The following is a 17,649-nucleotide window of genomic DNA, read 5'->3' on the forward strand; positions in this document are numbered from 1 at the left end:
CCTTGACTGAAAAATCTATACAAGAAAATACCTTGACTTCGTTCAGGCTAGAAAAATAGCACGTGCTCTTACTGAGGCTGCCACACATGTTCTGCGAGACTTGCAAGTTCTGATAAAGCAGTACAGATGTGAGAAAAGCAGATCACATCCACCAGCAAGATGACAGAAAAGGAAAGGGGGTTTTCCCACTGTTACATCCAGTGTTTGGTTCCTTGAGGCTTCTCTTGATGCGTCTGTTATGACTAATTACATAATCTAAAGTTTTAAACCACATAGCATATGGAATGGCAAAGCTCTTACAAAAGGATGACCAGCAATATATAAACTCCATATTAATTACATCGCTTGAATTAAAGCTACTTTTATGTAAGCATTAGTTGGATAATACAGCAAATTGCTGCCCTCTGTAAGTGTTAAACCAACCCTAGGAAATCTTGCACTGTTATGAACTTTTGTGATTTATATTGGCTATTAAGTAATATTAAAAATCTCTAACTATGCAAAAGTGCACTATAGCTGGAGGGGGACCTGGAGATGCCTAAACCGTGAACTGATCTTTTATGAGAAAAGCGCCTTTTTTTTTTTTTACTGACAGCTGTGTTATTCACCCTACGATATGCTTCCAAAATATTTCAAGTTGTGGATTAGTTGCACTGTTTTAATTACTAAATGCAGGCTTTTTTAATCAACCATGATTCTAATGCCTGAGGAATTTGCCCAATCCTCTGGTAAATGTTAAGTCTTTTTAGTGAAAGGCATTTGAAGAATAGCTCGGCAGTCTGAGGGCTAAAGAAAATCCATATAAAACAAAGATATATTTTCCTTTTTCTAGTTCTGCATATGAAAAAAAATGCTGATATGCCATAAACTATGTAGACTTCTGCCATTTTTCTAACCCTTGGGGAATGCAGTGCAGAATGGACACTTGTTCAGTTACTAAAACTTCTTTTCACCCTCACAAAGACTTGGCTTCCCAACCTGATGAAAACATTCTTAGGAGTTTATATATAGCACTGATTCTTTGAGCAGTATTGTTTGGTGACAACAATAACATCATTGTTTTAGCTTCTCAAAAGCTCTCTTCACAGCAGTAATCGAATAGTAGCAGACTGAATGCCACAGTACAGTCTTATGTGTTGTACCATTTTCTTCCGCACCCATGGACACAGAAGATGCAGGTGTTGGTTTGTCTCACCACATGCATATTGTTTCATTGTATCCACAGACATAAAAGTGTTACTGCATGAAATATACTTTCACAAATATGAATACAATTTCATGATTCGTAAAATAGAAGAAAAACTGTGATTTTGGGGGCAGTCTCTCAGCTGATATCAATTAACTCGGATTTGTTGGAGTCTTTCTTTTGTCATATGCCACCATATAGTTTAAGGGAAATATTTCAGCAGTCATGTTATCCTAGCTTAGGATTCATTTACCTAGAGAATGTGATAGCCTTTTCAGTGATATGAAGTCAATACAGAAGTTGAGTGTTTCTTCTCCCACTCCATCAGGGTTCTTTAGAAGCCGACTACTTTTCATTGCAGTTTACACAGTAGAGTATTTGAAGTGCTCTAAGGATTACTTTTTTCACTTTCAAACATTAATCCTAAACTTCCAGAATGCCTCTGGATAGATAAGCAAAGAGAGTTATTGACTTGCTTAAGCAGTTTAACTGTATATTTCCTTGGTTCCTGTGATTTCTTGTGGTACCACAATTCATTCATGTAACAGTAATTCATAAACTAGGAGATGTCTAGGTTTTTAATTTACTGTTTAGCACCCATTCTTGTAAAGTTTCCATTTTGCTTGCCCACAATTGTGAGAAAACCCTGTTCTCCCAACCCCAGTTTTACATTATGCTCACAGATGTAGCATAACCTCATGCAACTGATACAGTCCCTTGTGAGATGTCATAATAGGCCAGCTGGTAAAAGTGGAATAATGAAGAAACATAAGTAACTGTTGATGTCCAGATAGGACTGATGTGAATGTTGTGCTCTAGCCAAATCCCAAATTAGAGCAGAAACCACAGCCAGCTGAGATAGGCAAGTTTTGAAACAGCATTCAAAATATTAACATCCCATAGCAGTGTGCAAAAAACCTCACTATCTCACTAACTTTCAGAGGAACTGAGGATTCTCAGCACCTCTGAATGAGGCCCCTTCCTGAAGAGTAATTTAGGGTAAAGTCAGAATGCATGAGAAAAGCTACTCTGCAGAAATCCCTCAGCAAGAGCAGTGGTGCAATTTACATCAGTCTCAGCCATACTTTCTCAGAAATCATATAATTTTACAATCCAGGCTCTTGAGGACGTGGGCACATTCTTACAGTATTGCTCCAGAAACATTCAGGTAAATCATATTGGTAAAAAAGAGCTGCGCTTGATTGATTGTGCTGAAAGATACAGGATGTGCACTGGTAAAAAATCACTGTAAGATGCTTATCACACTTGGTATCTTGGGAACAGAGCTATACTTGTATGTACAGCTGGTTAAAATTCTTTTTTTATAAATGTTGACTTGAGCACAAAAAATATTGGAGTTTCTTCTCCAGAATATTCTTGAAAGAAGGAGGGGATAGTTCATTATCTAAAGGAAGAAATGTTAAGAGAAAGAGCCATGTTCCACAAAAACTAGATTTCTTCCTCCCCCATTTGCAAATATTCCTGGTTAATTAAATAATCACTTTCTGTTTTTACTTGTGCCTTTTTTCTTTGTTTTTGTGTTTGGGGTTTTTGTTGTTGTTGTTGTTGTTGTTTGGGGTTTTTTTAATGATGCTCTGCCTTCAAACACACCAAATTTCTTGCCTAGCCTAGTGATAATGTTACCAGCACTAGAAGTTAGACCAGCCCACTGGGAAAGGTAACTTCTTATATTTTTCAGCTGGTGTTTAGAAATAACCCTGAGATCCAGAATGCTTAAGGTTTTGCAACTTCTTTGACCTCATTCCTGTGCTAGTCTTCTAAGGGAGTAGCTTGAGGTTTCACATGCAAGAGTTATCATCAATCTTGATTCATGGAAAATTCACTAGGAGGCTACTGAGATTCTCTTACATTGTTGGACAAGTTCAAAATCTGATCCATAATGTTTGATGGGAATCTGAATACCAGTGTGCTCAGAAATGTTACTTGGAGTTTAGGCATTTTTTCACTTTGAGTTCAACAAATACAGGCTCTATCTCTTTAACCCTCATTTTTTTCAAACTACTGAAGGTTAGACAGTTTCTAATTTGGAACCAAACTGATCTTGTCAGTGGAAATAACCAAGTGCTTAACATGTTCAAATAGGACCTAGTTTCCAGAGATAAAACTTCATAAGCATTGAACAGTGAAACTCTAAGTCAGCTGTAGAGAATCCAAAGCACAACTTCTTGATGTAAGTTTAATGTTTGCCACATTTCTCCATTTCCTAATGCAATAAGATGGACAGAAAAGGGCAGAGACAGCTAAAAAAAAAATTATGTTGGAACTGATTTATTTTTTTTTTCCAACTTGGAATTGATAAGTGAATAGCCAGGCACCCAAAGCTGCTGTCTTGTGGCCCAGGGGACACAAAAGATACCTTAGGCAAAGAGCAGTCTCCAATTTCTGGCCAGTTCATAAGGGAAAAGCTTTTTAGATGTTTTAGATGTTTTTATTGCTAGAATGGGGGAAATAAATTAGAATGTTGCATATAAACCGGCTTCAGAAAGTTTCATCTGATGATGGTGAGATGGTAAAGTCAGCTGGAAGAACCTAGAAGGCCTGTATTTCAATAGAAAATACCTGCTTACTTTTGAGGAACTGATTATTCACTTTAATTTACCAAAACTGTGTAATTACGTCAGCTCTGCAGTCAGTAACAGGGTAAGTTGAACTCAGTGTTTTGCTAGGGAAAAAACTGACTTTGACTACAGGCACGATGTGGATCCGAATGACATGCCTCTGTTCATCTTGGTCATAACCAAGTGAATGGTTCTCAGTCAGTTCTGTGGAGGAGACCAGGAGAAAGTAGATGGAGATATTGTCATATTACAAAATTATAAAGATGACCTTAAGCATCCATGTATAGAGAAATGAACAAAATGAAACAAGAATTTTCCGGTTCTAAGAATCTGCCTTTAAGCAAAAATCTCTCAGTTTACACGACTCATTACTTTTCCTGTGTAATGGGAGAAATATTTGCCTACCTCAAAGGAATTTATGAATTGGATCCTGATTCTGATTTTATGGTCACATAAAAGATAATTTTACCAATGAATATTTTGGCCAGTAAAAGGACAGGAAAAAAGTCTTTTTGCAAAAGAGAGTTTTGCAGGTGCGAAGCAGCAAGCATAAGTATTTCCTTAATAATATTTGACACCACATAAAATTATAAATAGATACCAATCTCTCCAGATTCTCCAAAGCCACTAGTAACAATAATGATATAAATAAAAACTCTTTATTGTCATGTTTGGAATTGGTAGATTGGGCTGTTAGATCCATCTGGAAATTTTAAAAATAAATAACCTTAGTGCAGTAATATTGTTTTTTCACTACCTTGACCATACCGTCTGGGTTTGAAACAGAATTTGCCTAGAAATGCAATGCATACATCAAAACAGAAGTTTGCATCTAAAAAACTAGAGGAAAATTAGTGTAATAGGGTTCTGAGTTTCTTATCCTCTGGGAGGGAATAACAAAACTCTTGCTGACTACCAGGGTTGCTTCAAATATCCACCCATGTCTGGTAAATTAGTAACATTTATTATTCAACACTTCCTCAAGCCTCAGATCTTTGTAAATTTGCTGCTTCCTCTTTCCTTCAAGCCTTTTTCCTTATGATTCTTTGTTGCAGGTTATGCTTGCTTTTCTGTGCCTGTTCTTTGGATATTTAGGGTGGCAGAAAAAAAAAAAAGACAGCAACTTCAGATGTGTAATGGTCACTGCTCTGCACTGCTCTGACTCAAAGACTGTTTTTGCTGTTGTATGAACTGCTTGCTCCCTAATGTGTTGGTATATTCCCTCTTCTTGAAAACATGAAGATTTGAAATTTTAAATGCTTCATTGTCCCAGACTTCCTGCCACTGGCAAAGGAGGGAAGACAGCGTCAGTAACCTTTGTGCTTTTTTCACTCAGGCTGTTTCAGCAAATCCAAACAAAATCACATAGATTTCAATATAAAAAGCTTTACAAGATTGCCAGTTCCCTCTCAAATCATTCTCAGTGGTAAAGCAAATTATTTCATTGCATATTTTGAAGGATATTTCCAAGAGGTCCTAACTTCTAATATATTTAGGAGCACAAGTCTTGACCATAGTTTCCTTCCCTGTTTTTACTCCCTAATATATAAACTGGTGCTACCAGATTGCCCCATGTTGGCAGTTCTGATAAAGGATGGATCCAGGCATCTGTGCCATGACTTCAAGGAGGCCAGGAGTCTGCCCTAAAATTTTCATCATCAAGAAGTGCAAGATGCAGATGAACACAACAGAATCCCTTTCTCATGCAGGCAGTCCAAATGCAGTTGATGGTTGCTTCACTTTTTGAGTTCTTAATCTCTTACACCACTACCCTTAATTAGACGTGTCAAAGCTTTAGTGTCTTTGAAACAGCTGCATCTTCTGTCTTTACATCAGAAGATTAAGAGATTCTGCTCTTAATGTCTAATTCTGTCTGGTTACGGTAAACTTAGTGCTGAAATTAGGGATTCCAGTTTCAGGTCACTTGAAATAAAAAATCTGATAAAATTACATCAGCTGTAAGTTTTCTTGAGTCAAAGTAGACATACTTGAACGGAAGAAAGTGACAGATTTCCTTTAAAGGGTTTTTCTGGAATTCACCTTCTGTTCACACTGGCTGTTGCACAGCATATACGTTGCTTCCTGTTCATGATCTCTGTGGTTCACATGTGCATTGGTAAAAATAGTATCTTAAATAGCTTTTTATTTGTGTACTAAAGTCCACGTGGAACCATACGTACCAAATCCTAAGTGAAGTAATGGCAAAGTTTGTATACATTTTCCTCCTGCTTTTCTGCCTGTCTTGTAAAAGAGCTCATTTTTGCTCAGATTTACATGGCTGCTATTCAAATCATCATGTAAAAACCAGTTTTCTGAGAATTTACAAACTACTACCCATTTGTAAAAGCACACTAAGGATTTATTAATTATACTGCTAATTAAAATGAAATCTCTGTCCTGGAGCTGTAAATTATTCATTTTATGCTATGTGCCTGAGAAGAGTACAGTTTCTCTTTTTTACAGGAAAAGAGTTTGAGTTTATTCTAAATGCTACAAAGTTGATAGAAAATACAATTTAAAATGACATTTTGATCATAATCACACTTTCAGATATGGTACGTAAAAGAAAGGATATAGTTAGTAATGGATCATTTCACATAAAGGCTTAAAATGTCATTGCTAACTGTATTTTCTACCTTTGCCCTGTGTGCGTAGATAATCACTTGTTCCATTTGCCAGCTACACACTGATAAAGCTTTAAGCCCCCTTCTCCATGTGAAAGGATAATCCAGTGGTTAGACTGAAATTTGAATTTTATGAGCAACTTTGCTATGGACCTATATCTGATGACCTGTCACAAATCGCTTATTGCCATATGCAAACAAAAGGCAGTAAATACTTCAATGTCAGGTCTTTTCTGGTGGTGTCTGGCTTGTGCAGACTTATCAGGCCTAGACAGGCTTGCAGGACCCCTTACTTAGAGAAAACCACCTTGAAATGTGGGAACATTCGGTCTGAGTAATCAGGCTAACTCAAGTCTGAAGTAAAAGCATGCCAAAAAAGTGAATTGCACAGGATCCTCAGTACCAACTGCTTGGTTTGCTTTTATCCCACTGTGCTTTCTAGTGTGACTGACTGCTATGTTTCCTCATCTTATTTTCCTGACTGCATGTGCCATCTACTTGCTAGATCAGTTCTGAAATTTCACCTGGAATGGAATAACTAGGTCTCTTTCAGGACAAAATTAGCAGCTACATAGGGTTTGAACAAAGATTGTTCCACTGGGCAGGAGAGTCCTCCTGTGCAGGTCCTCCAATCAGTCTGGTCATCCACTGCCATTCCACAACAGCACACGACTTCCTACAATAGCATTGAGAGATTGATGCTTAGAGAGCCTTTAAAAGGTTTTTAAGATGTCTCAACCTAAAAAAGGGACCATGAGGGACTAGGAGGAGAGATCTTTAGACCAATGTTCTTCAAGCTACATGAGGTAAGTGAGTTCATGACTGTGATAATGGGTCACCTACATGGATATGAAATGGTTTCATCTAGAGAAGTTTAAAAGCAGCATTGAAACTAAATGTGATCTGTACTGCAGCCCAAGGAGGTAAACTGCTGTGTTGAGCACAGGACAGACAACTATTGAACATGACATGAACCGTGTGCTAGAAAAGCCTTTGACAGAGTTAAAAATGGAGGTGTATGGATCAGCTGTAGAGCCAGGGTTTGCATTAAGTGGTGTGCAGAGTCAACTGACTGGCTGGTGCTGGGTATTGCTAGGCAAAAGCAGTGTTGACGTGAGCTATTCTGGACCCCTGGGCCAAGGCAATGGGCCCACCCATAGGTGGAAGCTACAAAAAGGGGAAGTGTATATTCTTTAGTTCTCCAGTGATAGAATGAATATTTTGCTATCAAGTCTGTTGTGAATAATTCAGAGGCACTTGGAAATTATAAAAGACAGTTGTATAAGTAAGTACTAGATACACAGTGGATACCATCTCGCTATTGAGTCAGCAAGACAGGTGTTTAAGTGTTTTACTAAGCAAGGATAAATTTAAACAAAAGCATAAGGTCAGAGTCCTCATTTTGTTACTTTTTTCTCTTTGGTTTGGCCCTAGCAACATCTGTTGCACTGCATCATCCTGCTAAGTACAACAGAACAGTCCAGACAACACTTCTTAAAGAAGCCAGTTGTCATTTCATGCTAATTTTCTGACAGGGATGAAGCTAAATTAGTTAGATTTTGGGGTTTTTAAAGGAACATCAGCATTTGGCAAAGAAGGATGCATAAAAATGACTGAATATACTATACATTTCACTAGAGCAGGGTCAAATAGTTCTTGCACTAAATTACATATGTGAATCCCACTGTTTCATCTGAGATATCTCAGCAGGGATGACTAATGAAATGCAAATTTACACTGTTGCTGAGTACTTGCAGATTTTACACTGTGTGTCAGTAATTTGCTTAAGGATCTTGGAATGGTTTGCTTGCTTTCTTAACGTTTAGCAATTCAAACATTCTGCTCTGCAAATTAGATTAAATTATTTAAATCATAATGGTCTTTACAATATCCACTCTGGGCCTCTTCTCGCTTGCTGCGGGAGGTTCCTGGTTTCCCTGTTCCTCCTTTGTGCAGTGTATGAGTATGTCCATCACTTCATCTAAAATATGGAGACGACTTTGTGCCAGAAGTCTTTCAAAAAGTGACAAAATGTTCTGTTTTCATATAACTTTTTTAATGTGGCAACACAGGTGACAATATTGCTGTTCACACAAAATCCTAGTTATTCTGCCACCTATTGTTTTTACAAAGCTTCCTTCAAAATCACTTGCAAGCTATGCCAATGTAAAGACTGATGAAGCGTCTTCTGTATGGAGGTGTTAGGTATATTATTACACTGACTAATAGAGTTGTTAAAAGATAGACAAGTTTTTGCCTGTGTGAGCTGTTTTCACCTTGTCTCACAAAGACTTGTCATAGCCAGATTGACTCCAAGTCTGTAATTATCCAAAACTGACAACCTTCTAATTGCATCAATCCCTGTAACTAAATGAGAAATAGCAAATGACCAAGACTGGTCTGCTGGGGTGGGGGGGGGGGGTGGGGGGGGGGGTGGGGGGGGGGGGAGGGTATCTCCTAATAATATTGTCTTGCTTTCTTGCATTACAAAAATCCCATCTTTCCGCAAGCATCAAAGGGAAGGAAACTTACTTTCCTACAAATTTATTTTGGTGATTGGCTTCACAGCCTAAGATGCAAGGTCTTGCTCAAGCCCTACCAACAGGGGAATCATTTAGACGGGCTTTTGATGTTGGGCTACTTGGTACCTAATAAGCACTGCACCTTTTTCATTCATGGGTGGCACTGATAGCTTAACTCTGTCGAGGTTTTATGGAACTGCTAGGAACTTGATGTCTCTGAGACTGCCATCACTCTGTCATGCTTGCTTGAGCATAGTACTGGGAACTGGATAGACAGATAAGCGCAGCACTTAACAAGTCACATGAGGGTAGGTACCCACTAACAAGGGTAGAAACCAGTGTTGCTCGTAGCTAGTCAAACTCACATTTTGGGGGATACCTGTTTTTCAGAGGATCATTATCTTTCTTCCGGCTTACTGTAACGCTCTGACACATGCCTCTTCACCTGCAAAAATTCAATTGCAGAACAAATTTAGGGTTGTTTACAAAAAAAAACCCAGTCATTCTCAAAAGCAAACTGTGCTTGAATGAATTCTCTAAATATAAACGGGTCTTTATGTAATCTCTGCTGTTTAACTCTGTTTCCAAGGGAAAAGATTTTTGGCAGTTGCAGAGAAAGGGATAGCATGTTTGTGTGGAAGTGCTTGAAGGTGCTTTTAGTGTGAAACTGGTGGTACTCCTTGAAATGAGATACGCGTGAGAAACATGCTTGGATGCCTGACCAATTGAAGCATGCTGCTCTGGGCTCCATTAGCTGTGGCACATTTTGTAGCAGGTCAAAGAACAAGAGGAAGTCTAGTACGATGGAATTTCTATCCATTCCAAGAATAGAATGGGTTGGATGTTCTCCAGTCAAACCACTATTATTTTTTGTCAGAAAATGAACTCATCCGGATTCATCACATCTGGAATGGTTGTGGGACTCTGTCAGTTTTACAAAACTGACAGCAAATCATAAGGAAGTTTTCATCATTTCACGCTTGTTTGCCTGGCAGGAGGTAGTAGACCCCAGTAACAGTTCACTTCTTCAGCATCGTGGGACTTTTATGGGGTTTTATAGATGCCAGGAATTGTCACAGGCATTTGGATGCCAGAAGCCCAACAAGTTTTTTGGTTGCTTGGAGTTTGGCCTGTTGTTGTGCAACTGAGAGCTCATGCTGGGGGTCTCTCTCAGGGCTTTCGTGTAGACACTGTTGAAGTTTTCCAGACATAAACTACTTTCTCCCACCCTAACAAGAAAATAGCTATTTATATCAATCCAAGTAATTTACAGATACTTTGAGTGAAAAGAAAGTCAATACATTTCTTTCTTAAATTGACTTAAAGCTATTAAAAGCCAAAACCCACCACAAATTCTCAAACTCCAACATTTCATTCTGCTCAGAACAATCTTCTTTCCATATTTGGGAGAAAGAAAGACTAAGATATTGTTTTCTGTTTTTTTGATGGTTGTTTGTGTGGAAAGGAGGACTTAAATAAACCAACTAGAAAGCCTGCTCTGTGACAAAACCCAGCTCTGAACACCTTTGCCAATGAGCTGGAATATTCTCACATTCCCAGTCTGCAGCCTCACCCATGAACTCCTGGGGCTGGGGCTTTGCTGTCTCAAAGTTCCTGTTGTTACCTTAGGGGTTGGGCATTAAGCTAGATTTTGTCATGGTCTTCAGTTTCTTCGATATTTTTGAAAAATCAGTCATTTTGACTATTTGGAAACAAAATACTTGGAAACTTTTCACTTTCATGGGAAACTCTTGAAATGTCTTTTTATTCTAAAGAAAGGAGAAAAAAGTCTTTCCTACAGAGAAGAAATGTCAACTTTTAATGTGGTATTCTCAGGGATATCCTTGCTAGAGTCCACAGCGTTGCAGCCTTAGGAACAGGAGCTGGATAGACTACCTGGAGGAAATCTGAAGAGCCTGTTTTCTGTAATGTCATTTTATTTTTATTGGGAACAGCAGAGTGCTAATGCCTTGACAGCCAAAATCACAATAAACTCTAGCTGTAGTGTAAGGAGGAATGCAGATTTGCTTGCAAATCATAAGAGATGTGAGGTTTGAATGCAGTCATCTGTACTGCCAAACCTTGCCCACATGTTATGATGTTCTCCCATTGGGATCTTTCAACTGCTACTTCTATTAAAAAATAGCAGCACTGTCAGAAATTACAGAAAAGTATTTGGGGAAAAACCAGGACATTTTTGAAATCTCATCTCTGCCATCCCATTCCCATCATCCTATTTTCCTACCAAAAATGGCTTGGAATAATTAGAGCTTTATAACAAGTCTGAAATTACCTGTTTATCAGTAGCACTAGAGCTCTTCAATAGTGCTTATTCGCAGGGAAATGTTGATTAGCTGGTCACCCACAGTTTCTTTCTTGATCTTGGGAAATGATCCTAGTGAGATTAAAATGATATCGAATATGCTGTATTCTAAAGAACAGCCTTTTTTTTTCCACGGAATGAGAGTTGTTGCTTTCACTGTGCTGCCAAAGCTTTTCCTCTATACTTTCAAATTAGTATGAGTCATTTTTGCAGAGCTGAATATCTGCCTTCTAGTGGAGCTGCAGGTGTTCGGTGTAATTCCCAAAGTCCTCTTCACATTCCATGCTTGCTGTTGTGCTCCCCCAGCACAGCTCTTGCCTTTTTGCTTGTTTGTATTCAGTTCTTGCTGGGCCTTTGTTGCAAAAAAGCACTGATACTGGTCTTGTTCAGTAACCCTGACAATGAAGTTGTCTGCATGCTCTCTTTGAAGCAGCTATGAGCTTGAAGGGGGAGGCCATAGTTTGCATTGTATCAGCTGAAACACTTGAGCAGAAACAAGTCTTCATGCATGCAAACTTTTCTTCAGACAAGCAGAAAGCAGCTACAGAAACATCACTACTTGTAATGCTTTCTGTCAGAGAAATAGAAAATAGAAAGCCAGGGAGGGGTAGTTTACGTTTTTTGTATTCTGTGTAAGAAATGGTTCCTCAAACTAAAATAATTTTGTTTAGCATTTTTCCTAGATTTGTACTTGCACAAATCTGACTCCAAAGTGAATATGATCACTTAACAGGGTCACAAATGTACTTATCATCAGGCATCTTTAAGATTGCCTTCCTCTTTTTGCCTCGTTTCAGTTCCCAGGCACTATTCGCTCAGCCCTGCAGAGTTTCATTTCCCGTGTAGCCTGAAGTCTGGTTCTCTGGTGTCTATTCATGTCCATAATAATGCCTTCATGTTTACCAAATATTAGAACCAAACATGAGATTTTTCAGTTTGCAAATAAGAGCAAAATATATTATGCAAGCGAGGAAGTAAGAAATCATCATTTAAATCCCAGATTAGAAAGCGAGGTTATAAAAACCTGCTTGGAACTGTATCCTACATTAAAAAGAAAATAGATCCTGTATCTATTCACTTGAATTTGCATTTTTTTCTTTCTTGTCAGAAGTGGATTTCAATACGTAGGTCATATTAATTGCATCTTAACTTCAGCCATCTTAAGGCTTGCCCTTTAATCTACATGAGTTGTTTTAGTATTGTCTAGAGAGGACAGAGGCAGGCAGCTCCTGAGAGTAATTTAACTCACTCCTCAAAGAGGAGGGGTAGCCCTGTGTGAATGTACTGGGTTGCCTTTCTTCAAGATAGCTGAAGCTAGGTGAGATGAGCCCTATTTCCCAAAGTGAAGCCCTAGATTTTTCCCTGTCCTCTCTTCCTAGTAATTGATCTGTTTTTCTCAGAAGTACTAAAGAGAAAAAAGCGCGTATAGATTCAGTTGGAAGGATCCCTGCATAATAATCCCTGCCTCTCTTCTTATCATAGATATATACTATATGAAAAACAAAAAAAAAAAATCTGCACTGATTTTGTACGATAATACGAAGCATTTATGCCTATATTGCAACAGGCCACAGAGCTGCAGAAATCAACACCTTGTACATCCAACAAGGCATTCTAGGAGACACGGTATAAAGCAGAGCCAGATTCAGTGGCTATGAAATCCCATGTCTGTTGTAACTTTCATAAAGAGGGGATCATTGTTCTGCAAAAGGGTTTGGAGAGTTTTATCCTGGAAATCCTAGTGGTAAAGGCAATATTTGTTTTAAAGCCTAGAAGAGCATTCTCCATGCTGACAGAACCAGTGAGGCACAGGGAGGCTTGTGTTTTGCAGAATAACTCCCTTATATATAGTTCTAGTTTATAAAGAAAATGGTATGAGACAAACTTCCTTTTTAAGGCCAGTGAAGTATGACCAGAACAGTCCTTTTTGAGGGGAGGGTTATCTTTCAATTCAAAAACTCATTACTATGATTTGGCCTCATCCTAAAGTGAACTGGGGAGCAGTGGCTCTTCAGATTGTCTGGAGGCGCCCTACGTAGAGCTCCTGAAGGGTGCTCTCTCCAATGTGGATTGCATTGTCACCTAGTCATGGGACTCTGCAAAAATGTTTCCAGTCAATACACAGGAACAGCTTTACTGGAGAAAAATGCAGTCTTGCAGATCCCATCAAAAGACGCTTATGTCAAAACTGGGGAGTGACTCATTTCGGTACTCTACAGCCTACTCTGCATCTCTCAGTCATCTAACCACTTTCTAGGAGCCTCAAAACCCAAAGTAATTTCTGGGTAAATCTTCATCTGGGTATTTCGAAAAAGATGTTTTCCCCAAACTAAAGGTGCCATTTCCACTGATTATTCTACTCTACCTTTGTATTTCTCTTTTCCTTAGAAAAGCCTGTAACTGCAGTAATTACACTGATGCTTTTAAGCATAAATTTACCTGGAGCCACTTCTACAAACATGAAGTCATTAGACTCTGGCCTTTGCTTCAGATTTTGCCAGGAAGCCACTTCTTGTAGTCATCTCCATTCAGCCAAAAATAAAACTGTTATATAGAAATACTATCCAGCTGAATGGGGTGATTGGAGTGTTTATGAGTTTTGGGCCAATTCTTATCATCAGTGAGTACTTCATGTCAATCTATTCAGTCTAATGGAAAAGAAATGGAGCTGATAGAAGCTCTACTTATGCTTTCAAGCTAAGGCTACAGGCAACAGATACAAAGATTTAATGTATACTGATACAGCCAATGTCTTGGCAGAAGAATTCAGGAGTGTGTTTAAGTGAGCAGGACTAGTAGGCTAATATGTGCATGGCGCAGTAGAAACAATTGCACCTTATACTGGCAGAGTATGATTAATAGGAATAAGAAATCCAAATTCTGGTAAATAAATATTAACAAATTAAAAAATTGTTTCACACAGTAGTTGTGCAGCAACAGATATGGAAGAAATGTTATCCCCTGAGATGCTCAATACTAGTTTTGTTAAATTTCAAGACTTTGATACCATGCAACTAAACATACTGGGAACTAAACATATTGGAACTACTAAACCTTTGGGAACTACAGACCAGTCAGTCTCACCTCTGTGCCTGGCAAAATCTTGGAGCACATTCTCCTGGAAGGCATGCTAAGGCACATGAAAAACAACAAGGTGCTTGGTAACAGAAAGCATGGCTTCACTAAGGGGAAATCCTGCCTGACCAATTTGGTGGCCTTCTATGAGGAGGCTACAGAACTGATGGACAGGGGTAGAGCAGTTGATGTCATCTACCTGGACTTGTGCAAAGTGTTTGACACTGTCTCACATAACATCTTTGTCTCTAAATTGGAGAGACATCAATTTGATGGATGGACCACCCGGTGGATAAAGAACTGGCTGGATGGCCGCACACAAAGAGTTGTGGTCAATGGCTCAATATCCGGCTGGAGACCAGTAACGAGTGGTGTCCCTCAGGGATCGGTGTTGGGACCGGTCTTGTTTAACATCTTCATTGCTGACATGGACAGTGGGATTGAGTGCGCCCTCAGCAAGTTTGCCAATGACACCAAGCTGTGTGGCTCGGTTGATGAGCTGGAGGGAAGGAATGCCATCCAGAGGGACCTCGACATGCTTGTGAAGTGTCCAGCACCAGCCTTATGAAGTTTAACCATGGCAAGGGCAAGGTCCTACACCTGGGTTGGAGCAACCCCAGGCACAGCTACAGACTGGGAAGAGAAGAGATTCAGAGCAGCCCTGCAGAGAAGGACTTGGGGGTATTGGTTGATGAGAAAATGAACACAAGCCGGCTTCAGTGTGCGCTCATGGCCCAGAAAGCCAACCGTATCCTGGGCTGCATCAAAAGGAGCGTGACCAGCAGGTCGAAAGAGGTGATCCTGCCCCTCTACTCTCTCTCTCGCATGAGATCTCACTTGGAGTATTGTGTACAGTTCTGGTGTCCTCAGCATAAGAAGGACATGGAACTGTTGGAACAAGTCCAGAGGAGGGCCACGAGGATGATCAGGGGACTGGAGCATCTCCTGTATGAAGCCAGGCTGAGAAAGTTGGGGCTGTTCAGCCTGGAGAAGAGAAGGCTGCGTGGGGACCTCATAGCAGCCTTCCAGTATCTGAAGGAGGCCTATAAGGATGCTGGGTAGGGACTCTTCATTAGGGACTGTAGTGATAAGACAAGGGGCAGTGGGTTAAAACTTAAACAGAGGAAGTCTAGACTGGATATAAGGAGGAAGTTTTTTTACTGTAAAGGTGGTGAGGCACTGGAAGGGTTGTCCAAGGAAGTTGTGAGTGCTCCATCCCTGGCAGTGTTCAAGGCCAGGTTGGACAGAGCCTTGGGTGACATGGCTTAGTGTGAGGTGTCCCTGCCCATAGCAGGGGGGTTGGAACTGGATGATCTGAAGGTCCTTTCCAACCCTAACTATTCTATGATGCTATACCATAGAATATGTGCAAGCATCTGAGTAGTCACGAGGAATTATTAGTTCCATTGCTTTTTCTCCAAATGGATAATCAGATTTAAACTTGCACCTCTTTTACTGGCTGTCACTTTGAACCTAACTAAGGTTCTGTGTGCCTCTGCCTATATAAGAGTTTAAGGACTTCCAAAAGGCTATTCACTGAACACAGGTGGTAAATATGTCTCTCACTTAAAAGTCTGGATTTGGACAGAAATACTGCCAACTGTAATCTTTTCAGAGGGATCTCAAAAACCGGTTACATATAGTCAAGAGGCAAATCTCTTTTTCTAAATAGGTTAAAATAGGGGGGGAAACACAATGAGATTATCACCAGCGTTCATGACATGCACTTCGAATTTCTCATCCAGAAACAAAATCTGTTTCTGAGGAGGAGAATATTGCTGGGAAACAGGCTGCAAAACTACACAGCAAAAAGAAGCAGTTAAGCCCCTGTGTGGCCTGAAAGGCATTTTGGAAAGAGTTAAATGGGAAGGCACCACCCATGAATGTCTTAGTGTTAAGTCTGAAGTTTTATGATTGCAAAGGAGAGAAAAGTAGGCTATGTAGACCTCTTCATTATGATGGTAACACATGTAAGAGGTCAGCTTTCTGGAAGCTGGTCATTTGAAAGTCATTCTGATCTGCATCTTCTCATTTGAACTTTACTTCCCCTTTGTCGCCTGAAATACATGAAGTTAATAGGAAATAACATGAAGTTACTTTCCTAAACAGAAGACTGATCAAAAGCTCCAAAAAGCTGTTGTCATTTAATTCTTTTCACTGGTAGATCTATTGTTACATAACCATCACAGAAACACAGAAAAAAAAATAATTGGGAAGGGACCCTTGAAAGTCAACTGGCTAAACTGCTGCTCAAAGAAGGCTAATGAAAAAGCTGAGAATTTCTAACTCCCAAATCTTTGCTGGCAATGGCACAGACTGTGTTCTTTGATTTCAGCCACTGCGGTTAGTGTACAGACTGGGGAAAGAGAGAGATTTTAAACCACCTCTTTGCTTTTCCTGTATTTTCGTGCTCTTAGGTCTGCCTGGCTCCCACTGTAAATTAAGACCTCCCTAAAGTAGACATCTAAAAGATCAGGCAGGAGACTTGGGTGGAATAGGGTCATTCTCACAACCAGTGCTGATGGGGGAGGCTCCTTTGCCTAGTCCCACAGCACCTTTCATGCTTCAAGATTGAATGTAAACCTTTCTTATGTCTTTTGCTGTACTCAGACAGCACAAAGGACCAATACATTTGGGTTTCAAATAACCGTGTTTACTAACACACAGGGCCCAGCTGCATACAAACTTCTGCTACGTGGAGAGAGTTGGAATCTGTCTACATCTGCTGGATTTCAAATTGGCGCTTTATATGTATCTCTCAGAAAAGCAGTAAGAGGCATGTAAAGAAATTAGATAAATTTTCCAGTTCAGAATTTCCCTGTAATTAGAAATATTTCAAGTCCTCTTTTTCTATTTCAATAATCTAAAATGGAAAAACTCATCATAAGCAAAAGGCAAGCAATTTTTAATCTGCATGTGAAACATCACTTATCTTTAGGAACTGTGAGAACATGACAATTATTTTTTTCCCAGGTCTGTCATATCATGTATTTTTTAACTCACTTTTGTATTACATTTTTGAATGATAAAGTGTTCAATGCACTGCTTAGAGATTGTTCTCAAACTCTTTAACATAAGCCACATGCATACAATATTGAAGGATCTGACTTAAACCTACAGAAGAAGGCATATCCAAAGTTCTTTATTTTTATGAATGTGTCATTCATTTTCATCTGTCACATCAGTGTCTCTCTGTACTGTAAGACTGTGCACTTGCCCATTCAAAATTGCTTGGATATCCTTGAAAAGCCAGAAAAAAAAAGCAGAAGCAGTGTGCATTTTGTCATCAGCTTCATGGAGCTCAAAACTGAGCCTTTAATGCAAGGAGAAACACTTACGT

The 17,649-nt window shown here is 39.4% G+C and overlaps 1 protein-coding gene and 1 long non-coding RNA gene across 2 annotated transcripts in view; one reads left to right on the forward strand and one right to left on the reverse strand.

Moving 5' to 3' along the window:
• LOC136007809 (uncharacterized) overlaps positions 1-17,649 on the forward strand; it is a 56,779-nt gene that overhangs the window by 5,368 nt on the left and 33,762 nt on the right. The gene's annotated exons all lie outside the window — the stretch shown is intronic.
• LOC136009112 (uncharacterized) overlaps positions 1-17,649 on the reverse strand; it is a 54,100-nt gene that overhangs the window by 493 nt on the left and 35,958 nt on the right. Inside the window, exons 6-7 of the mRNA XM_065669183.1 lie at positions 9,329-9,356; positions 3,887-3,969 (exon numbers count right to left, since the gene is read on the reverse strand). Of these exons, the coding sequence (XP_065525255.1) occupies positions 3,887-3,969; positions 9,329-9,356 (111 nt within the window). The remainder of the gene's footprint in view (positions 1-3,886; positions 3,970-9,328; positions 9,357-17,649) is intronic.

This window comes from Lathamus discolor, chromosome 2 (genome assembly GCF_037157495.1).
Source record: "Lathamus discolor isolate bLatDis1 chromosome 2, bLatDis1.hap1, whole genome shotgun sequence".
Classification (NCBI taxonomy): Eukaryota; Metazoa; Chordata; class Aves; order Psittaciformes; family Psittacidae; genus Lathamus; species Lathamus discolor.